Raw genomic sequence first — 24,600 nt, 5'->3', positions numbered from 1 at the left:
TGTATGCTAAGTTACTTATTGTAGTTTCTTTTAGTTGAAGACATTTGTAAGTTACTTTTAGTGGGCGTTTTGTGTCCTACTTTCTTTGTTTTCAGTTTTATGTCTTCAAAAATATGTATGTTGCTACTTATTGTAATTTCTTTGTCCATTTGTGCTACCATTTGTTACTTTTCTTATGTTGTATGATTCTTTCTACATATCACAAAGAGGATTTTGCACTTAAACTCATGTGATGAAGCCTAAAGCCAGAAGCCAATCTTAAGGGAAAGGGTTTAGTATTTTGAACAAATGCTTAGTTTTAATGTATTTTTTGAGAATACAAATTATCAATTTCATGGACATGTTCCCATTGTTGGTTGCTGGAATGTTTTTTTTATTTTTTATGGAGATATGTCCTATTATAATGCATACTATCTTTTTTATTCAAGCGCTCTACGCGCTACATAAAATCATTTTATTTGTTATTTTTTTGCAATTGTATACTAAGGGAAGGGGCCTCATTTAGTTTATCGCCTAGGGCCACCCAAAAGTCAAGGTCGACCCTGATCCTAATATATTATAGATTAGCTCGAGTAACTGTGATATGTTGCTAAACGTCACTCACAGTTTGTGCAAGCCCTGAGGATATTCCTTAAATGGGTCCTCATAAAGGGAGAATTAAAAAAGGAGTTGTAATTCACAATCGATAAAATAAAGAGTTCATAATCACCCACGACCTCACTAATTAGAACTCAATGGATCACACACCCATAAGCTTATAATTTGGATAAATAATGAAAGATAACAAGATCAATGGTGAAGGCAATTAATTATATTAATTTATTAGAGAGAAAATTAATTAAAGAGTTAATTAATTAGGTTGAAATAGAATGGGTCTTAAAATGGTTTGAGAAACTAAAGGCCCATGGGTCTTAAAGTGGGATAAGTTGGACCAAGAGGCCCAAGAGAAGGCCCACCCCGCCCTGTGCCGAAATTTTGGAGAGAGAATGAGAACCCTAGGGTTCTCCCATGTGTTCTATATATTCACCATTTAGCTCATCTTTCTCCTCAAGGTTTTAAGTCTTGCAAAGGTTGTTAGTAGTATGCCCTTAAAATCAACTAATTATGTGATAATTCATAGTAATGACATCTTTTATAATAACTTATTAAGTTATTCAAGGGCAAGACTAGTTGTTTTCAACCACGATAATAGGTCTATTATCATAACAGTAAAACAACTATAGTCTTAAGAATATATAAGTAGATATGAGAACTATGTAATGAGATTACATACATTTAGACTTATCATAATCCCTAATTCTAAATATGTTCCTGGTCATAGAAGTATCAATTGGGCATTGATATTCTGCCAAGACCAGTACACACAGTATCTTCTCTATATGTAGAGAATGATGCGGTCTCAAGTCATTAAGTGTGTCGACACCAAGATATGTGTGTAAGTGCTTGCAGGAGAACAAGTACACGCAACGCGATCAAATGCATGAGTTCTAGAATGGGAGTCTTTACTCACATGCCAAACTAAAACTAAAAGGCTCAAACCAATCCTTAGACATAAGACATCATAGATGTCTTGTGGCTATGTTGTTTGTCTTTGAGGGCACTATACAGTTGTTTTGTTTGACAAAATTACATTGTTCTTCATTAACAAGTAATTGGATTGCTACAATCCGATAGTGGCCTCTTTTCTTTTAAGAAATGAATGATAGAATGGCTGTTTAGAAACAATGATGCCTTAAAGAACCAAAAGGTCTAAGAGAGGGTTTACCCTACTAAAAGGGTAACACCTCAAAAGGCTTCTCTCATTTTATAGCATTCACCTATGATCACTCTTGGTTGGACTATTTGTATCTCATAAAACACAAGTTTGAATTCTTTGAAATAGTTTTAAAGTATTCAAGAATGTATAAAAGAGAAGCATAATGTCAATAGTATTTGATCAAAGAAAGGAAAATTAGAAGATAAACGTTCCTTAAATATATAGGAACATGGCATCACATCATAATGGAAGTCTCCTAACGAGAAATCAAATCTGAATGATTTTGGTTCTTTCCATAATGATTAAATTGATATTAGGATAAGCGCGGTTAATGGCAACATACTTGCCAAACCTAGTACTTTCCAAAGACTTCATAAGATGTAGTTGTAATGAAAACTGAATCTTAATAATGTTAATATTTGAGGTTGTCATAGATATCAAAGGGGTAAAATAGATTTGTGGAATGTCTAAAGGAAACTTTATGACATTACATCTATCAATCGACAAGCAATTGTTGTTTCTCGAATCGCACGCTATATTCCTTGAAAGAGGACTAGCTTAATATAGGAAACCACAAATCAACATTCAAGTGACAACTTAGTTCCTAGAAAAGCTCCACGTAGTTCGAATTGGATCCAAGAACCATCTTAGAAATGGGGAGATCATTCTAACTACCATGAGGAAATGTATGGCATCTACTCATATTAAATGGCCTTAAACCATAAAAATCCAAATTGGATTCTATGCATGCCAAGCAAGTTTTGAGTCTAGTTGACCCGTCACAAGGTATCGTACCTATTGGCTCCAAATGGTCTTCAAGAGGAAGATAGGCTTGAAGGGCAAGATAGAAAACTATGAGGCTAAGGTAGTATCATGAGGATTACAATAATGTGAAAAATGGTTGACAATGAAGAAACCTTCTCACTTGTAACTATTCAGATATTGCTTGCCATAGCTACATACTTGAATTGTGAGTTTTGAACAAAAGGAAACACAAAACGACTTTTATGAAATGGCTCAAGGTTCAAATCACAAGGTGTATAAGCTATAGTTGTCCATCAATGAACTTAAGCAAGCTAGTGGGAGCTAGAAACATTGACTTTGATAAGAAAGTGAAAAGAGTTTGAGTCTTTTCAAAGATATGCACAAAACGACTTTTATGAAATGGCCCAAGGTTCAAATCACAAAGTGTATAAGCTATAGTTGTCCATCAATGAACTTAAGTAAGCTAGTGCGAGTTAGAAACATTGACTTTGACAAGAAAGTCAAGAGTTTAAGTCTTTTCAAAGATATGAATGAATCTCTTCTATTACAAGAAGATTAGTGGGAGTTGAGTCATATTCCTAGTATTTTATGTAGATGACATACCAATCTTGGAAATGACATTGTATTACCTCTTCAAATAGTAATGGCTAAAACATTCTTTAGGAATGATTTGGGATAAAAGCATAATGGAAAATGATTTATCACGATAAATCTAAAATAAAAATTGAGTTAATTAGATTATCTCAAACCATGTGCTAAAAGTAGTGTGTGTGGAAAGGCCCCCTCTCATTGTAATTTAGACTATCGCTTGTATTCAAAGAAACATATACTAATGAGCACCAATAACAAAGAACTAAAATTGCAGCGCGTCACTGCATAAAACAAATGCAAAGTTCATTTAAGATTCTAAAACAATAACAAGCTGTCAGGGTCTTAATTTTTAAACCCGTTGCTGTTTCATTTTTTGGTACATATAAACCCCTTACAAACAAATTTCCAAATCATTCTATTACAGCTTGGCATGAAAAGAAAAAAAAAATGGAAAAAGAAAAAGAGGAAAGGGAAATTATACCAAGTACATGTTGACACCTTAAAAAAAATATATCTATACGCAAATCCTATATGTTAACGAAAGCACCTTATTGGGTAACTGAGTCTTCATGATAAAATTTGAATATTCTTGGCTTCTTATAGAATGAAGTGAACTAATTCTCTGTGAATGGTATTGAACTTGCTTCTAACCCTATTTCCAGCCCTCCAAGAGATCAAACTTGGTTTGGGTTTCTTCTATGTTCATCATCTAGAAGTCCGATTCGATGAGTACCAGAGTTTTTTCTGACATATCAATACTTTCTCCTTCCCTATACCATACTCAGTATCTTCTTTGCGACAACCCCATCTCATGCCTTTGGCAATAGTCGCAACAGCATCCACAAAGTAGCTGGATTCTCGAACTATTGCATACCCGTTGGGGCGCAGGATTCGGTCCATCTCTAGGAGTACATATTTCATTTCGCATCTGCCCAAAACACTATCATCATTAGAACCATTTATACTGTTGAATTCATAACTCTGTGTGTGTGTACTTCCTAGGTTATCCGCCATGTCGAATTACACAAAGGTGCATAGAGAACCTAACTTCTAAGATTAACTAACTAGTTCAATATGCCAAATTAATATCCGCTTTCAAGATATTTGATGTGCCCCACACTAAAGAAAAGATGCATGGAGGCTCATTTTTTACCTGTGGCTTTCTGCAGTAAAGAGGCCATCAAGATGTAGAAGATCATAAGTTCGGGGATATGTAGAAAAAGCTTCACACCTGCAAAAGGAGAAAACAAATAAATCAACAAAAGACCAGTAGATTTCATAATAATGACCACATGGAAAGTGCATCAAAAGCAGGCTATTCGTACAGATCAAAGCTTCAATGAAAATGAATGAAGTAAAGTTTACCAATCATGGTAAGTTCCAATAAGGCCCCGATCATAGACCACTGGCAGTGTATTTGCAGCATAGGAAGAGACCACATTCATGACCCACAAAGGATAATCAATCATCCCCGCAGCAAAACCTCCATATACTGTGTTCATGTCCATAACATTTCTGATCTTATCTGTCCCAATTGCTGGGAGCAACTTCTTGTAGTGCTTCAATCGTACCCTCCACTTGCTGTCATCATGCTTAAAAGCACTAGCACTCCCACCATGCACATCGGAAATACGATCTGGTGCAACATGCAATCGCTCTGGCCATCTAGGGATGGATTTCAAAGCTGACTTTTTTAGCTTTGGGTCAGGAACGACAACACAAGAGCGTAATGGCGTGTACCATCCTGAGTCTGGTTCAAGGCTATCATCACACTTCGGAGGATAGACATCTGGCTCATTAAGTTTATTGTAGCAACTATCATCTGACAATTTCTTCCAAACAGCGATATCATCCTTTTTGTTATACAATTTGAAGCACAATGAAGTTAGCAGTTCTTGCAACTTGTCATAATCTGATTTCTGCTCTTCTATGGTTGTGTTCCATCCACGCCAGCGGTTTTCATAGTTGACAGGTGGACCAGACAGGACCCAGAAACCTCCAGGGCGGAGTATACGATGAATTTCAAGAAGGTAAATTCCGCCTGAAAGCAGGATAGTAGCCATTAAGACAAGTGGTAACCCCAACCCCAAAACTAGAAAAATAAAAAAGAAGATAAAGAGAGGAGGAAAAAGAAATTTCCATTCTATGATATTCTACAAGGGAAGAGAGGAAGTTCCAATCTTATGGCAATAATATAAAGTTCACAAGCGATCCAGGGAATTTTTCATTAAAAATTATAATTGGAACACAGGAACTTTGTAGCTAGAAGTTGTCTAAGGTAGTTTGAGAGGAAAAAAAAAAGAAAAAAAAAATCTCCAAATTCAAAGAGAACTAGTGAAAACTACACATATCCTAATACTTATATACACTAACGGAAAAGTTCTATACATGCATACATTTCATATGGCTGAGCTAGAGGGCAAAATGCAATGCAGCACTATGTTATTTCAAGATATTATTTGAAACTGGTTTCAGCAGCTGGACATCAAGATCTATAAACCGAATTATATTCTCTAGGATTGAAAGATTTTTTTAAGAATTTAATAGATGAATTACCAAATTCCGTCCATGGGATGAGGCACCTTGAGCAGTGAGCCATATCAAACGAGTTTGAGGGGAAAGGAAGCCTCTGTGTAGAAATGATGCCAAGGATTGCTGGAATTCCACGTTCCAAGGCAAACTGAACTTGAGCTTCATGATTATCTCTTGGGGCGAGAGAAACTGTTAAAATCCCCCGATCTAGCAAATCACCTCCCCAACTTGCAACCTAAAAATTAGTAAATTAAAGAGATGAACTGATGTAACTTCAAACAAATTTAATTATTCAGAAGGAACATTAAATTTTATTATAAAATTTCAAACCCTGTAAACTGTTAATGCTGCTTTAAGAACAATAAAGAAATAGAGTATTACAAAATTAAAAATCATAACCATGAAAAAAGAAAGCTACAAATCAAATTTCAACAAGCATTTTGACTAAATTATGCTAACATAAGCACACCCTCCCAATAGAATAAATTATGCTTTCACCCACCAGAAATTTTCATTTATATTTACCATTGTAAATGTTGGAAAATGCAAAAGAAGATTTAAATTGGACTCACCCCACACCCAGTATCAATGGCAGTTCGAACAGTCCCATCTTTCATTTCTGGAATAAGATCTTGCATCAAATAGACATATGCAGATACACCTCTAGGAAACATAGTTCCTCCACCAGGAAAGAGAAACTTCTCCCCTTCTTTTCTTAGCCAATTCTGATTAGATTTCTGCTTGTTAATCCAATCATATGGCACATTCCTGAAACCAGATCCACAAGGTATACTCAGAGAAACTCTTCCGTTTTTTTTTTTTTTCCTCCATGAAACAAGTAGAAACTTAAAACTGGAATTTTGACCACACATATCAGAAACAAACTATTAAACTATTTACCTGTACCAACATTCATCCCTGCTATTTGGCCATCTGATTGGTAGCTTATACCCATCTGGAGGTGGAACTAAGCACTCTTTCCTTTCAAATACTGGAGGGCAGTGGCGTTCCATGAAAGTAAGCCGATGAACACCATATTTTTTCCACCTCTGTACAACAAGCATGCATCATTTTCAACACAATTTGATAAACATCTAGTGGTTCCCAAATTCCAAAAAGCAAAAAGTACCATATGATCAATGATTAAGGAGATACCCTTGGATCTGTGCATGGGGTGTAGTCTTGATAGTCACTGCTGCATTCAGCAAAGGAAACAGTTTTTATTTGGAGAGGGGCCACAAGTGACTCCTTGGATGATCGAACTGCCTTTGTGACATCTTTGACATCAGAAGGCTCAATTCTGTTCCTCTCAGAACAGAAGATTCCACCAAGATAGAATGAAAACCCGCATAGCACAACAAACAAGATTGCCATGGGGAAAACCCTGGTACCTTGGGGTCCTGGTTTTCCATCTTTATGCTTCATGATCTCAGAAAGAATTACCTATCTGCACTGATACAAGGCATATTATATATCTTCATAATTGTAGGTGAACACAGATTTTTAATAATGCCGATCTGCTACCGAGCACCATTCACCATAAAAAGGTGAGAAAATTTTGTTCCCGTGAAGTAGTACTAGGAAGTAGTTAAAGTACAAAACACTAGGAAACTTAAAGCAGCCACTTAAACCAGACTGGTCACAAGTGTTTCTTTCTTTCCCCATGCCATCCCATATATCAAACTAAAGCATCAGAAATCAAAGAAGTGAAAAGAGTACTAAATTCATTAATCTTAACTTCACATCCATTTATCTTGAAATGCCCTGCGATTATTGCCCACATCCAGTTAATTGGATGGACCTCACAAATTCTTTTAAAAAATAAAAAACTAATGGACACTGATCCATAAAAGCCTCCTCTACATTTATCCAACAACATCAATAAAAGCATAAAGCATATGTTTAACTAAATCAAACCAATCAATCAATCTTAAACATGGGAAGCACAAAATAAGATGTGGATCACACACTGGAAAAGTGAGAACCAATTTCCTTGGATAGATCCAGATCCAGCTCATGGATAACATATTTACACAATTCACTCAAAAAGAAGGGGAGTGGGAAAAGGTTGAAAAAATAGCAAAATGATGCAGACCAAGTGGTGAAATTGGAATAGTGAAGATAGACCACTTCAACTACAAGATCTGATGGCAACTACCGACACTTTCTACTTTCCATGTCAACATCCTTTTATGTCTCTCACATGACAACTGGCCCAACCGCATCAAACAGAGCCGTCCCTGATGCGGTCTCTCCCTCTCTCTATATTTTTCACCGCCACTAAGTCAAAAAGGCCAAAAAAACAGTGTGTTCTTTACAACAAACAATGGAAATGAAAAGGAAAATAAAGTGAGAAAGCATCCAATAATTTTATCATTTTCTTGAAGCTTAAGAAAAGCTTCTACGCATGATTCAGAGTTTTTTTTTTGGTAATTACGCATGATTCAGAGTTATTGCTTGCCAATCAGCTGCTTTCTTTCTGAATCATGATGATTCATAGATATATCAAAATAAACAAGAAACAAACAAAGCAAGCACATTCTTCCAATCCAAACCCACAAAAGCATAGCAAGAAATGCACCTAAATTTCGCTGAAACAGGGCCAAGAAACCAAAAGGAAGTGTTAAAGGCAGATTACAGAGAACCCAGTCCTTCATTTCAAACTAGAAAATAAATGAAGAAAAAGAAAAGACTAAACAGATCACACACCCGTCTTGTGAAAAGGAATTTACCAGTCATTTCTTAAAAAAGTAAATCAACAGAGCAAGAACAACACTAGAAACCCATCTTTCGAAAAGGGAGATAAATTAAGCATTTGACAAAAGTGAAAACCGCGTGCCATTACCATCGTCCAAAAATAGGAAATTAAAAGAGAAAAAGAGGGAGTCTGGTCAGAAACCAGATCCAATGGGCAAAGGAAAGAAACCCATTAACAAGATGATCACAATGTGTTTGACGAAATGACAGAAGAAAAAGGACATGGGGAAAACAACACCATAACCATCACGATATGATGAGATCTGATGGAGCAAGTACCAAAGCATAAAAACTAGACAGAGTAAGAAGACAAGCTGACACAGAGAGAAGATGAACTAGTACCTTTTCTCTCTTCTGTGTATAGTGTGTCTCTAAATGTCTGCAATTAATCTCTGTTTTTCATGAGAAGAAAACCCAACAGGGATCAAAAATATTAAATGGGTCTTCAATTTTCGGCCAGAAATCTCTGTTTAAGAGAAATGAAGAAACAGAGAAGAGAAAGAGAAGAGAGAGCTAGCAAGCCTAGGATAAAGGGATATGACAAGAACACTGGGATCTCTCTCAGCCTTAAACACGGAGAGAGCTGAACCTTGTATTTATACAAAGTACTTGATTGCCATATGCTTCGCTGTCCCCCAAAGCCTCATGTTTTCTCTACTTCGCAGCTCTTTCCCTTTCTTGTGGGTAACTTCATTCTGTCTTTTTTCTCTCACCCCTACTCTTTTTCCCCAAAAAATAAAATTCTCGTCGCCTAAGCCCAATGTCATCTTGAACTATTTCACATGCATCCTCTTTCATATTTGAGGTTATTCAAATGGTCAAATTACATTTTTATCCTTTTAAATTTATACGTTTTTCACTTTGGTTCTCGTTGTTTCAATTTTTGAAATTTTTGTTCTGCAATTTGATATCCTTGCAATCAACTTCAAATCACAAATTTCGCCAAACTAATAGATATAAGGGAGACTTTGGAAAAGCCCAAAGGAGAGAGAAAATTTTTAAAACAAGCAAAAATGGACAAAATTGCCCTTATTTATTTTTTGATTTCCTAAGAAATCCTTTATATTTGCATGTCTTTGGTTTGAAAGTTGAGAGGTTATTCTGTCTTTTTTCAAAAAGCTTTGGCTTTTTCCAAAAGTGAAAGTTTTTTTATGGGTAAAACCTAAATTTACTTAGATATAATTCAACATGATAATATACAACAACCACATAAGAGGAAAGAATTCACGACGAAAGAAATCATCTATTTTTCTTAACATTGTTAGGTTTGTAGAATTAATAGCTAACTGAACAAAAGTATATGACACTAAAGTGGAAAATAAGCCCAACCACATGAACAAAAATTGGGGTTGGTCTATTTAAATTGGATCCAAATAATTACATTATGCACATGTCAATTTGTCATTAATCATCTTCAACAACAACAAAAATGACATTATCAATTTTACCCTTCTCATTATAACATCAACTTTAAAAATAATAAAAAAAAAATATTTTCTCTAGAAATCCTAAGGAACTCTCTCTATATGAAAAACCATAAGGAACTTAGCTCTAGTCGCGGCCCCCTTTGAGGTTGGTGGCCTCCTTCCCCACCCCTTTCTTCCCTTACCTTTCCCTCCCCTCTCCTCTCCTCTCCTCTCCTCTCCTTCTCTACCCTTCCCTCCTCTCCTTCCCTTCCCTCCACTCCCCTCTCTCCCTTCCTCTCCTATGTGTTCCTCATTTCTCTCTTAGGGTCGTTTATCAGTTTTTTTGCTGGATTTTCACCTTGGTTGTGCTGGTGATTTCGTTGCCGGCTCTTCTGATTTTGTTGTCCTTGAAATCTTTGGTGAGTTGAGTGATTACAGTTTCTTGAGTTGTAAAAATTGCATCAACTCTTTGTGAGCTGGGTGTTTGTTTGTTGTCTAGTATCTACTAGTAGTTTCTATTTGTGAGAGTTTAAAAGTTGTAGTTGTATTGGTAGTTTAGGCAATGCAATTCGTGTCTGGCTTATTCAAGCCAACGGCTTTTATGCCGAAATTTCTTTGGCCTTATGAGGCTATTATGGAGATACACCTTGTGCACTTGATGTTGCCTTTGTGTTTCTATGTATTTGGATTAACTGCATGGTTATTCTGCTTCCATATTTGTATTACCCCTTTGCGGATATTTGTACTAGCCCTTATGGCTTATGGTCTTTGTGTATAATTTATGAACACAATTATTGTTTTTCTCTAAAATAAAAATAAAAAAATTCAACACTTAATTTAAATTAAAACTTTCAAAAATAAAAACATTATCAAAATGTACTTAAATATTAAGATATAGAGAAATGCTAGCTACCTTCCCTATTTTCTTTCTCATTCACTTTGTGCCACTTATATTCCACTCACATAAAGCTATGTATTTAATATGAAGTACTAATATTCTGCTTGTAAATAGAATAAAGTGTTTTTGAACACATTTTTTTTAAGAAAGAGAATTCATTCATAGAACTAAAGACGTACAAAGAACGACATGATACAGTGGCCTTATTATAACTTTCCTAGGACAACCTCATGGGACAAACTCCAGGGGAGGAAATAGTATCACACATGTCATGGACTAACAAGAGAGTCTGATTCAGGTAACTTTGGACCATTACAATAAAAGAACAAATCAAAAATGAAAACTAACACATAGACCTCTGACGAGAACCGCAACTATATACCAACATAGTAGACCCACATGAGATGACCGCAGAACATCCCAACTGCCAAAAGAAGCCTTCTATGAGCAAAATCATAGTCATTTGACACCCACACAAACTTCAAGGCACACTCAAAAGGAACACATAAACAACAATAAAAGGACCCCTGAGAAGCACTCCACTTCAACTCAGAACAGGACAAAGAAAACCTCTTATGACCAAGCATAGTTCTTTGGTCACTATTGCTGCCACCGTTGAAACAGAGACAAAATATCAGCTACCAGGTATCACAACTTTCCCGAGGAGAGACACAGTCCAGCGTCACCAAAATGACCCTTGAGAAGCACTCAACTTCAACTCAAAACCGGACAAAGAAAACCTCCTATGACCAAGCATAGTTCTTTATCGGAGTAGAGTAGAGAAGAGCACTATATCCCAACAACTACCACCAGCGTCGCTGCTGCGACTGCCGTTGAAACAAAGACAAAACATTACCCACCAAGTATCACAACTCTCCCGAGCAGAGTCACAATCTAGCATCACTATTGTCACCGCCATTGCGACAAAGACAACACCAGCCACCTAGAACACTGCCAAAACAATCAAACAAAACAAACATACAAACATATCTAGACTATCTACGGAGGGGAAGGGGAGGAGAAGATGGGATAAGAGGAAGGAAAAATATGGGAGAAAAATAAGGGGAGATGAGGAGAAGAATGGGAAGATGGGCTGAGGGAAGGAGGTGCAGTGGCCACCTCCCCCTTTAGCTTCCTTGCGGTTGGTTGTCGACAAGGAAAAAGGGGACCAAAATGCAGGTAGGGTTTTTTTATTTGAACATACATATACTATATTGTACATGATTATGTTTTTGAACACGTTAAATACATAAATTTATGTGTAAGTGAAATGTACGTAGCACAAATTGAATGGTGAAGGTAATAAAAGGAAGGTAAGAAGGGTATGTAGCTAGTAGTCCTCTATAAAAATGCATGTATATTAGTTGTGTTCCATGAATAGTTAAATCTTTTAAATAATTTCCAAATTAATTATTTTATCGATCATTCATAATTATTGTAACTTAAATAAAAGGTATTAAGAAAAGTATTTATAACCCAAAATTATTTTTAAAATAGTTTAGTTATTCAAAATTACAAAATTTTAAACTTAGGCACAAGTCATTTTGTATTGGACTCCACAAAAGATAGATGCATCAATATTTAGACAGTTCTTTTGGGAGACCCTTGGAGAGACATCTAACCTCCTTCTCAATTCTTTTAGGCCTCGTTTGGTTCATGGGAAAGGAGACTTGGGGACGGGAAATCAATTGCTTTCACCTGTTTGGTAAGTTCAAGCATGGGAAACAGTTGTCTAGCACATGGAAAAGTAGGGGGAAAGTGAAGCCCTCCACCCCCTATGGGTTTTGTTTTCCCTCTTCATGGGAAAGTTTGGGAAAATGAGCCAACATTAAATGTACATTTTTCATGACTATTTTGTCCTCATTATTCTATATAATTTTATAAGCTCAAAATGGCAATTTTTTTTTTTTTTAGAACCTTGAGCAATTACTCCAAACTACTACACTAGTGGGTCATTTGTGACAATATTAATCTTTTAAGTATTATATATTGACAAAAAAAACCTTTGAAGTAGAGGTTATTTACTCAAATGGTCCTCAAACTTATACCCAAGTTGCATTTTGGTCCCTTAACTAAATTATTCGTTCAAATGGTCCACTAACCCTTTTTTAATCGACACATTGGTCATACCGTTACATTTTGTCAATATTGCCGTCAAATATAAGGGTAAAAAAGTCCAGTTACATAAAAAAATAAATAAATTAAAAACTAAAAATCAAAAGAAAAACAAAAATCTATTTCTTTTTTAAAGGACCTGACCCAAATTTCACTTTGGAATCCATGTCGAACCCCGTGCATGTCCAACACTTGGTAGGTGTCGGGCACGAATGACCAAAATATCCTTCTTGCCCTAATCCTGAAAATTGCTTTAGAGTTTGACTTCTACTTGAAAACCAGCAAAGTCTCCCTGAAAAAGGCTCAAAACCCAGAAATCTACCTGCACAACAAACTCAATTATTTCTCAAGCGTTCAACAAGTACAAAGTATAAACCACACACCAATTAGCAAAAGTTTCAATGGGCTTCAGACCCCTTTTTACCAACATAAGAAAGTCAGCAAATTCAACTTGACAAAACTTAACGTAACAAACAAATCATAAACTTGCGGCTACACCTAGGTTAGCCTAGGTTACCTACGTACCCTTACTGAGGGATCAAGCCACACTTAGTTCTTTCTACTATGAATCACAATTAAGATAATATAGAAAAACTCAAAGTGAAACCAACGATGAAAATTCTAGAATCATTCTTTTCCTTGATTTCAACTAGTTATGTAATTGAATATCATGCCATGAAATTATGTACTTAACTGTTCAATTAGTTTATCATTGTACATCCAAATCCGTGCATAACCAAACATTTTACTTGAAAGTCATACCTGCAACCATTCACATAGTGCATATGTCTTGTAATCACCCACCAAGGGGTATATGGGAATACCATCAAATTTAAAGGCAAAAAAGGAAGGGAAAACTAGCTAACCACATGTGTAGACAAGTCGGGTAGGTGGCTAAAGATCCTGGCCAACCCTGTGCAGATGATATGAGCGGGGTGGCGAAAAAATATCATAATAATTGTACCACTTGTTAGTACTGCACTAATCTCCACATAGATGTACCTCAAAATAATCCGTCAATTCCCCTTACATAGCTCAGGGAGATATACTCAATCTGAGAATGCAAATAATCTATCATTCCCCTCGCATAACTCAGGGAGATATACTCAGCCTGAGAATGCAAATAATCCTTCAATTCCCCTTGCATAACTTAGGGAGATATACTCCACCTGAGAATGCAAATAATCCGTCAATTCCCCTCGCATAGCTCAGGAAGATATATTGAACATGAGAATGCAAATAATCCATCAATTCCTCTCGCATAGCTCAGGGAGATATACTCCACATGAGAATACAAATAATCTGTCAATGCCTCTCACATAACTCATGGAGCTATACTCCACCTGGGAATGCAAATAATTCATCAACTCCCCTCGCATAACTCAGGAAGATATACTTAATATGAGAATGCAAATCCTCACACCACATAGTTCTGGAGTCCCGATACTCGTGGGGCAATGTCATATGCACGTAGTGTAAGATCCCACATCAACCAACGGAGAGGGGGTGATGTGCCTTATATATGCACACCCGCATCCATCTAGCACGAGGCCTTTTGGGAGCTCACTGGCTTCGGAGTCGTAGGAACTCCGAAGTTAAGCGAGTTGGGGGCCAGAGCAATCCCAGGATGGGTGACCCACTGAGAAGTTGGTCGTGAACTCCCAGAAACAAAACCGTGAGGGCCAGAGAGGAGGGGCCCAAAGCAGACAATATCGTGCTATGACGGAGTTGATCCCGGGATGTGACAATTTGGTATCAGAGCCACTCTGCCGTGTGGTGCGAGTGTGCCGACGGGGACGTCGGACCCTTAAGGGAGGGTGAATTGTAAGATCCCACATCAACCAACGGAGAGGGGGTGATGTGCCTTATATGTGCACACCCGCATCCATCTAGCACGAGGCCTTTTGGGAGCTCACTGGCTTCGGAGTCGTAGGAACTCCGAAGTTAAGCGAGTTGGAGCAATCCCAGGATGGGTGACCCACTGGGAAGTTGGTCGTGAGCTCCCAGAAACAAAATCGTGAGGGCCAGAGAGGAGGGGCCCAACGCGGACAATATCGTGCTATGGCGGAGTTGATCCCGGGATGTGACACGTAGACATATTCGAAGGCAACTGAGGTGTCCGAAGACAATTCGAAGGCAACCATAGGTCCAAAGACATTCCGAAGGCAATTGTATGTCTGAAGACATCAATATTTTCGAAGACATCACTATTTTCGAAGGCAACAATATTTCCGAAGGCAACTAGGATGTCCGAAGACATCAATATTTTCAAAGGCAACTGAGATGTCTGAAGACACCTTCGAAGGCAACCATATTTCTGAAGGCAACACAATCCAATTATTAATCCATTTAGCGCATATATAGAAATAAACATGGATATATCATGCTTGGAAAGTAAAAGTGATAGAAAAACAATTCGTAAACAGTTAATAAAACTCTTGTAGCAAAATACCAATTTAAAATCAAACAATCAAACCACAAACACCTCCTAACCGAAAAGTCCCGGTCAGGCCAGCGAGGCCCACCATCTAGGTCAAATACCAATTTAAAATCAAACAATCAAACCACAAACACCTCCTAACCGAAAAGTCCCGGTCAGGCCAGCGAGGCCCACCATCGAGGTCAAACAGGCATGCGGGGCTCACGACTTCCGATTTCTGACCAGAAAGTTCCTGTATGTTCAACAAAGTCTACTAAACAAGTATTGAAAATTTGGTCTCGACCGAGCGATCGGATCTAAGCCAATCGCAAGATCGGACGGCGATCGTTTCGCCTAAACTTAGAATCATTGACTCAGAGTATCCGGAACTCCAATTCTCGATCAAGAAGTTCCTACACAATCTTAGAGGTACAGAGAACAACATAATTGAAATTGGAACTGATCGAACTATCAAACGATAACCAATTCCAAATCCGAGCACACCATCATACTCATGATGACAAGTGGAACAATTTAGAACGCAATAGGCTTCCACGCAATGGGCAGCACAATGGAAATTTCTCAAAACACCCTACAAATACCTAGGGGAGCATTTTTGGTTCTTAGACCACGGCCAAAAACTGACCAGAAATAGCCGGAACGAAGCCGAAACCATCGGCCAAAAATGGGTTTAAGAATCGATATGTAAAACCTCAAAATCGATCCAAACTAAGTACATAAACAAGTAGAGCAAGATGAGAGGATGAAGTTCCATACATCATTCGACGAATTTGGTATCCGGAATAGCTGGAAATTGCATGAACATCGCAGGCGACAAATCAAGGCTAATCTAGGAGTTTTGAGGTCGTTCGTGGTATGGATTAGGAAGAGGGGAGGAAGACGAAGAGGGAGAGAGACAAAGTCAAGGAGAGAGAGTGTTGCGAGAGAGAGAAGCTAGGATATTTAAATTTTAACTTCGCAAAAATTATGGTTGTGCCACTGCACTTCCGTAGATCATAACTTCTTCGTTTTAACTCCGAATTGAACATGCTACCTGTCTACAAACTCGTAGCATCAAGCTCTATCTATGCAATGATGCCACTCAATTCCCCATATTCCTTTCGGAACAAAAAGTGACTAAAGTGGCCCTACACCCAAGGGCAAAAATGTATTTTCACAATAAATAATCAATTGAACAGCGATTTTTGGGACGAGATGTTACACCTTCTCCCACCTCCCAGCCCCTAGCGTCCCATCTTCTCCTCCCCACAGCCCACACTCTCTTCCCCTCCCTCCCTGTTCCCTCTTCCTCTCTCTCTCTCTCTCTCTCTCTCTCTCTCTCTCTCTCTCTCTCTCTCTCTCTCTCTCTCTCCTTCTATTTCTCCCTTCAAACTTTTATTGGGGCTGCAAGGCTCTTGGTTTGTTTAGAGAAAAAGAGAGAGAGAGAGCTCTCACCTTCTCACTTTGAAGGTGTAAGCATAAACAAGTAGTGGATTTGCAGCACGGATCTCTGACTTTTTCCTTAATTTTTTTGACGAGAGTTGCAGACCCACAATGGAACTTTGTTGGACTAATGGGATTGAGATTGGGATTGGAATTGGGATTGGGAGGATGAGATGGGGGTTGGGATTGGAGTGGGGAGGATGAGATAGGGGTGGGTTTGGGTGGGCTTTTTTTGTTGTTGTTCTTTTTAGGGTTACTTTTTGTTTTTTTTATTCTTTTAAAGTTTTAATTAATTTAAAAATAAAGAATTTTTTTATTAATTGTTAATCATATTTTTTTATTTTTTTATTTGTCAAAAGTCTTATTTACTCTTATAACTGTAGTATGTGCTGCTCACATGACTAAATTTATCAAAAAAATGTAAGAGTAGGACCAATGTACCGATTACTAAAGAGATGGTGAACCATTTGAACGAATAATTTAGTTGAAAAGCCAAAATACAACTTGGGTATAAATTTGAGAATCATTTGAATAAATAATCATTTAAGTATTATATACAAAAGAAAAAGTATTGAATTGAATTGGGGTGACCGCAGTTAAAAATAAGTGAGAGTAGAAAACATAGAACTGTTAGGATGTGATTAAAAATAAGCCAAACCCATTGGAGTCCATTGGCAATTAATCCTTCCCCTAAAGCTCGCGGGATCTGTCTTTATATATAGATATACAGTCCTGATCTCTTGGACCACAGGAGTCCAAGAAATTTGTGGTCACTCACCGTTAGATGTAAATTCAACGGTTCACTCACTCTTGCACTCATTTTAAAAAACTTTTTTCAACCATTGAATTAATATCCAACGGTGGGTGACCACAATCTCTTGGACTCCTGTGGTCCAAGAGATCGGGACTGTATAGATATATATGTATATTATTTCTTGTTTTTCTTTTTGACGTAGGTTGGATGTGATTTATTATTGTGATGTAAAGCGTACGACAAAGTCTTGTATAAGTGACATTCAAATGCAGCGTGAAAGGGTGAACTTGAGCTTAAGTTTTATTTTAAGTTAAAGAAAAATGATTTCAATCATTTTTATTTTACTCTTTAGATTTTAAACTCATTTAAAGTAGAAAAATATTGATAAAACTACTCTTAGTTTGGTTGCATAAAGGACGTCAATCTTTTATTATAGATCGGATTGTGTATATTTCATTGGTAATATATTTATATTATTGTAGCCAACAAAACATAACAACATGTTATTAATATATATTTTCGCCAAAACGATATAAACATATCAATAATCCGATTTTAATTAAAGATATGACATCATGCTAAGATCCAAACTCTTTTTTTGTTCTTTGTCTAGCCATGGTGGCCATGATAAGCGCACAACAATGTAAGTGCTCAGCCTTACCTTATGAGTTGACACAATAATATCATGTTATCTTCACGGATTTTGTCAATGTTCATTCACCAAATTCGTTTTAACCCTATATTAAAAGCATTATGACAATTTAACTCAACTCGAAGCTACACTTTACCTATTGATTACACAGTAATTAGGTGTAGATGGCACAGTAATTAGGTGTAACCCTATAAAAAATGAGAATGTGAAAATTACAACAAATTAAGAGTACATTCCTTCAATCAATTTTTTCATTGTGGAATTAGAACACTTAATATACATAATTAAGAGAAAATAGGTATGTTGTTTTTGTTGGCTCTAAAAGTACTTTATATTTTTGTGCTTGAGAAGTATTTCTTTTTCCTTACAAATCCATGCACTTACATTGCGTTAGATTCTACATGCTGCATTTTTAGGACATGTGCAATAACTTTTCCTTTTGCTTTTGTTGCCTTTATTTTTCTTTTTCCTTCATCAAGCAACAAGTTAAATTCTTCAATTTCACCCTTTTTCTCCAAGAAAAAAGTTAATCGATTCATAAGCCCTAAAACATCACACAAAATTCAAAACTTCCATGCTAACTTTCAAATAATAAGGACAAAAATCATGAGTAATTTAACTTGTTGCAGGCCATTTGAATTGAGAGGGCCTAACCAACCACAGAAAGAATAAAGAATCAACATAAAAATTTTAAAAACACGACTGTTTGCAGTAGCTATGATTAGACAATTATACCCATGATCAAGGACTAAAATATCAATAATATTGACGAAATTATTATTTTTTCGAGTCTAGGGTATTTTGGAGCATATCCATACACATACAGTATAAGTGTCGATAATGCCAGAAAATATTGACAGCGATAATTACAAGAAATAAATTACAAGGAGTATCTAAGGATCCCAATATTCTTGTTATCATACATAAGCTTTAAAGAAACGGACAATGAAAAGTTAGTAAACCAAATACAAGGGTTAAGTTTGCCATGATTGATGGCCAGATCAACTACCATATTGGTTTCCCGGTAGACATGTCTTACTTAAAAGAATATGTAAGTGTTGTATTAATCCTTTAATTGGTCGATCTCTGTCAAATATATAATAGTAAGTATTAATTAAAGGTTTAAAATACTCATAAAATAAAGCAACATTAAATTATACATTAGAGTCACTATGAGTTTTTTCTCTCTTCTCAAATTTAAGAGCTCCTAGAAGTCTCCCTATTTTTAAAGGTGGATAGAAAGCATGGTTGGAGTTGAATTTTTCCAATAACTCTCTAAAATTTGTCTAAATATGTGGTTTAAAGAGCTCATTATGAATGCTCTTAGTGACATAAGACGCCAAATAGGAGGTTGGTAAATTTGACTTTTATGCTAAAATCCCATTTATGGATTGGTTTTTTATTTTTATTTTTGTTAGTATTTTTGGATGGGTTTGATTATATGGTAAGTTTAGTGTGAACCAAATTGAATCAGTCATATTCTAATTAAATTGCGCCCAACCCCTAGTGTTTGGCACTAAGTTATATATTTTTAAATTGTGCAGTAGGAGGTTAATTTGGTCTAGCTTAATGAACAAGGGCCTTGACTTGCAGACCAGAAGTCTCATGTTTAAATCCTATAAAATCTTGATTGTGCATTTATATAAAAAAAACATTTCTCCTCTGTAGTTTAGATTATTACTTATACTAAAAATAAAACATGCGTGGTGGGTGTTGAACCACCAAAAGGCACAAAAGTCAGAAAAATCAAAAGATTTCTTACCATTTTTATATATTTATCATTCTTATTTCTTGTCCACCTTTCTGCAATCAATCAAATCTTCATATGTCGCCACCACCGTCAATGTTATTTTTCTTTCTTTCTGAACCCATTATTATAGTTTGGTAGTTTTGGACCAAAAAAGAAGTTTGGTATTTTAGCAGCCTCTAAGGAAAAATAAAAAATAAAAGACAAAGTTTGGTCCTTTGGCAAAAATATGTGCGCTCATTCATCACCTCCTTTATCAGCGATATTTTCTAGACAAAAACTATATTAAATTCAGAAAATCAATGGAAGAATGAAAGCACCTTTGTACGGTAGCCCAAAAAAAAGCCTTCAAAATCCTACATCAATTTTTAGAAATGCCACATAAACATATACATCATTTTCAAATTTACTGTCATAAAAATAAAAATAAAAATAAAAATTTAAGAGATGTCATTTTATTATTTCAAAATCTCTAATTTGTCACGTGATGTTAACTCCGTTACAAGTTTGTTTAAATAATAATAATAATAATAATGTGTATGCTGTTTTGGTAAAGTTGGTGAGTCACTTGATTGCTAACATCAGAAATCAAAAAGTGAAGGTTCCAAGTTGAAAATGGCATGGAATTTATACCTTATCTGTACGTGATTGCCTTCACTATATGATGTAACTCAATATTATTTATGAATTATGGGTTATTTTTTCAAATATTCCTTAATATATGTTGAAGCGAAGAGGATTTGAGGTTTGCAATTCTTTTCCTTTAACTAGGAAAGGGGTCAAAGATTACATTTCTTGATTTAGTTGAACTTCGAAATCCAAGAATCTCAAACTTTTGTTCTCAAGGAAAATTCACATGCATGGAAAAGGAAAAAAGAAAGAGAAAATGCACATGTATAGAATAATTATAAATTCAGTCATCTCAAGTAATAACTGTAGTTGACAGAAATTCTAGCTGCTCTTTTCCTCTACGAGTTCTAAAGGAAAACTCCATAGAGGGGGATGAGAAAGAAGCGTCACCGCTCCCTCCTCCCCATCCTCTCTTATCGTCTTTTCCTTTTTATGTTAGTGAATAAGTCAACTGGAGTGTTTTGAATAAAAAGTCCATTGTGATGATTTTTTCTAAGTCATGCTTAGATTGAAGTTCCCCATCACCTTTTTTTAGTCTATGTTATCAATCAAATCATTCTCCTAAAACTCACTTCCTAACGCTGCTCATGTTCTCTAAATTTGATTCTATATCGTCTTTGACGGAAGTTGCTGCAAATCACCCAATTTTTCTTTGGCAAAGTTGTTGCTTTTGTTTATTTGTTTGTGCTTATGCGCAAGTTGATTGCTGGAAATCATATTTCCCCCAGATATGTTATGGATGTGGTGGTGGGTGTGGCCGCCACATCGTTTCTTCAGGTGGTGGTGGTAGTGTTCGTTTAGATTCATAGGTTGTTTTAGTATTTTGGTTATGTTGAGTTTGTGGGCTTTATTTAAGCTTATGGTTAATTGTGGTGATGTGGGCTAGTAGTTTTAGTGTGGCTTTTGTCCTCGTTAGTTTTGCTTTTAGCATGTTAGTTTGTTGCCCTCTTAGGATTGGTACTTTAGATGTCTTGTTAATGTCTATGATTGTACCGTTAAAGTTTATCTAATGAAATTTCTATTTGAATTTTTTTTTTAAAAACAAAAATTATAGTTTGAAGTTTTTGGTATTTGAATTGAGGGTTCATTTATAACATTATTTTCGTTATATTGAATAATATTTTTGTATCTAGAAAATAATAATAATGTTTTTGTAAAGCAACCGAACCAAAATATTCCATATCCTTTTCTTGGTTAAGGGGAGATAAGATTCTATGTATTTTGTCATTTACACTAACATGATATCTGTGGGAAAGCCACTTCGTATACAAAAAAGCATCCACATGGACCAAATTGCCCTTAGTGTGGGGCGGGAGAAATACAAAACATCCAATCAATCAAGCATCGCAAGACATTTCGTTAGGCAAAAGCCCATAGACAAGCCAATTCAACACATGCGTGTTCGTTTGGCATTTGCTTATTTGGGGCTATAAGTGATTATTTTAAAAATTTTGAAAGCTCAACCTATTTGATAAAAGATAATAAAATCACTTATTTTGAATAATTGCTGTGAGAGAAAGTAATTAAGGAAAGCAGGTGATGAGCTGCTTTTATTTTTTGATTATCTAGGAAACAGTTTTGAAGAGGCGCTGGATTTAATGAAACTTTCAAATTTTCAAAAATAACCCCCTTTTATTTATTTATTACCAACCGCACTTCTAACAAAAAGTTTACCAAACGTCAAATTGCTTTATCTCACAGCTGATTTCTTTCACAGTAAATCTAAAAGTGATTATTTTTACAGCACAGCAATGTCAAACTGGACATGTCTGATCTAAGCCTAGATCATGTAAGGCATAAGGGGATAAGCTCAAAGATGACTTATCCTTAGGCGGCACATCACCAAAGCATCAACCCAAAATATTAGGGATATCTTTAATAACTGCATCAACAATAACTAAGGAGATTACGCTGACTCCCAATCAACGTCAAACATGTAGCCTCTCGCAATGGTAAATCAACCATCAAAGGGTCAAATATAAACCAACCTCTATCTCTTAGAGAAGGTAATTGTTTATTGAACTAAGAAACCCTAATTCTCTCTGTACAACACTACTGACTTAGGCATTAGTGATCTTTTAACTCACCGCACTAGTGTCCACAAGAACTTACGATTGTCTTTCTTTTCTTAATTTCATGGCACAAAGGACCTTTCTGAAGGTTGACTAATTCATTCCTCACAATATATTTATTGAATAATTTGAATGACAACTACTTGGAGTGACCAAGTAATGGAAATGTGTCAAATACATATGAGAGTGACAAACGGCTTAGTTGCCCAAGCCAGTTGAAAATTCTGCATGAAAAATGACGGGATTTGACCATAATGACACACTAGAGATGTATTAGAATAATTCTGATGACATGTTTATTTCCGTTGAATATTTAATGACAAATGTGTCGGCTCGACCCATTAAAATTCTCATCCAAAAATTTGTTCAAAGTAAAAGGGAAGGGCAGCTGTAAATGTTGAAAGTAGATCTATTTTTGGCCTTTTTCAACTAAAAAACAAAAAAAACCAAACAGAATTGTATTGCATAAATAAAATATATGCATCACCGACATGTTTGTCTCTGACTTTTTTTCGTTTTCTTTTTATTTTATTTATTTATTTTTCATTTTTGGGTTGGCTGCCGGCGATCTGAGATTTAGATATTTGCCTCGCTTATCGAGTTAGAGTTTATGTCAGCAATGGGAATGTTAAGAACTTATTATACACTAAATTATTGACCCATTTGGATTAAAAAAAACAACTGACTTAACCTGTTTTTTTTTAATAAAGAAAACCGTGAACTGCATTGAAGTACAATAACTGACCTCGTAAAATGTTGCAGCGAGTCAATTTTCCTTTTTGGCTTTATTTATTTATAGAATCAAGGATATTATTTTATTTAGGCTTAATTACATTAATGTTTTTGAAATTTCGGTTAAATTTTATTTTGTCTTTTTAAACTTAAAATAGCTCACTTTCATCTTTTGACCGAGATTTCGTACCCCCCACTTTACTTTATGCTGTAACTCCATCAAAAATTTGTTAACTTTGATTATGTGGTACATGTGTTTTTGTAATTTTGTACATCAATAATCAATGACCCACCTAAATTCAGACTTATTGTGCCACATCAACTGATAAAAATAAAATATAAAAGATAACAAATTAAATAATTAATTAACAATTAAAAAAAATAAATAGTCAATTAATAACTAAAAAAATTAAATATTAAAAAAACTCTCTCTCCTCTAAGAGCACTGGCAGCGCAAGACCCAACCCGGGTAGAAGGGCCCCCAGGCGAGCCCAACACAGCTCCAGCGCGAGGAAGAGAGCCCGGGCAGCTGCTGGGTCCCACGAGCCCGGGCAGGCCCAAGGGCAACTTCAGCCTGGGCTTCAGCCCGAGTTGGATGACGTCATGCTGACGTCATCCCTGACAGCAACCAACTGTAACAAGCCACGTGTCGCGCCAGGGACGCTCCGATGGATTTTTTTCCAGAAATCCGACGGTCCTCGTTTTTTTTGCTAAAAAAATTGCAAAAAAATTCTGAAAAATTCTGAAATTTTTTTTAAAAAATACCAAAAAATTATGTATTTTTTCCCTATAAATACCTAACCATTTTATTTACTTTCCACACAAAATCTTCATACAATTCTTCTCCATCCCCAATATTTTTTACTCTCCACTCACATTATTCACTTTCCTCACCAATTCTCCACACAAACTATTCTTCTTCCAATATTTCTTACTCTTCACTCACATTTTTCACTTCCCACACCAATTCTCCATACAAACTCTTCTCCTTCCAATATTTTTTATCCTCCACTCACATTTTTCTACTACTTTCCATTTGTAGAAAGAAAAAAAAAATCTTATCTGAAATATGAGATTATAATTTTTTTAAAATATCTGAAAATCTTATCTGACATGGGACACGTGGTACAATTTTAGAGGGTGAAAATGTTATATGAAATCTGAGATTATAATTTTTTTTAATGAATATCCGAAAATTTTATCTGGAATAAGACACGTGGCAATCGAGATTCTCATCCGAAAATCTTTTCTTAAAACAATGGACACGTGACAACCAAAAATATTATCCGAAAATTTAATTACAAAAGATTATCAAAATTAATGGTTTAAAG

The 24,600-nt window shown here is 35.9% G+C and overlaps 1 protein-coding gene across 2 annotated transcripts; it reads right to left on the bottom strand.

Moving 5' to 3' along the window:
• On the bottom strand, window positions 3,376-9,001 carry LOC18776169 (probable methyltransferase PMT21). 2 transcript variants are annotated; one of them, XM_007210206.2, is made up of 8 exons: window positions 8,744-9,001; window positions 6,800-7,091; window positions 6,545-6,693; window positions 6,217-6,412; window positions 5,669-5,879; window positions 4,478-5,153; window positions 4,266-4,343; window positions 3,376-4,040 (listed from the first exon to the last, which is right to left on the bottom strand). In XM_007210206.2, exons 2-8 carry the CDS (start codon window positions 7,067-7,069, stop codon window positions 3,818-3,820), a joined length of 1,803 nt encoding a protein of 600 aa, XP_007210268.1. In that variant the 5' UTR covers window positions 7,070-7,091; window positions 8,744-9,001; the 3' UTR covers window positions 3,376-3,817. The 2 variants fall into 2 exon arrangements, with proteins under 2 accessions (XP_007210268.1, XP_020418887.1); XM_020563298.1 differs by having other exon boundaries at window positions 3,419-4,040; window positions 6,800-7,096; window positions 8,744-8,997.

The sequence above is a fragment of the Prunus persica genome, chromosome G5 (assembly GCF_000346465.2).
Source record: "Prunus persica cultivar Lovell chromosome G5, Prunus_persica_NCBIv2, whole genome shotgun sequence".
NCBI classification, from domain to species: Eukaryota; Viridiplantae; Streptophyta; class Magnoliopsida; order Rosales; family Rosaceae; genus Prunus; species Prunus persica.
This window is presented reverse-complemented; position numbering and strand designations above follow the sequence as displayed.

What these genes read in the sequence shown, in the direction of transcription:
- LOC18776169 (XM_007210206.2), bottom strand. Translation starts at nt 7,069, where the DNA reads ATGAAGCATAAAGATGGAAAACCAGGACCCCAAGGTACCAGGGTTTTC. An exon ending in CATCCCATGGACGGAATTTG is followed by an intron (nt 5,154 to 5,668) that starts GTAATTCATCTA and finishes TCCTGCTTTCAG; the next exon opens with GCGGAATTTACCTTCTTGAA. An exon ending in TTTACTGCAGAAAGCCACAG is followed by an intron (nt 4,041 to 4,265) that starts GTAAAAAATGAG and finishes TGTTTTGGGCAG; the next exon opens with ATGCGAAATGAAATATGTAC.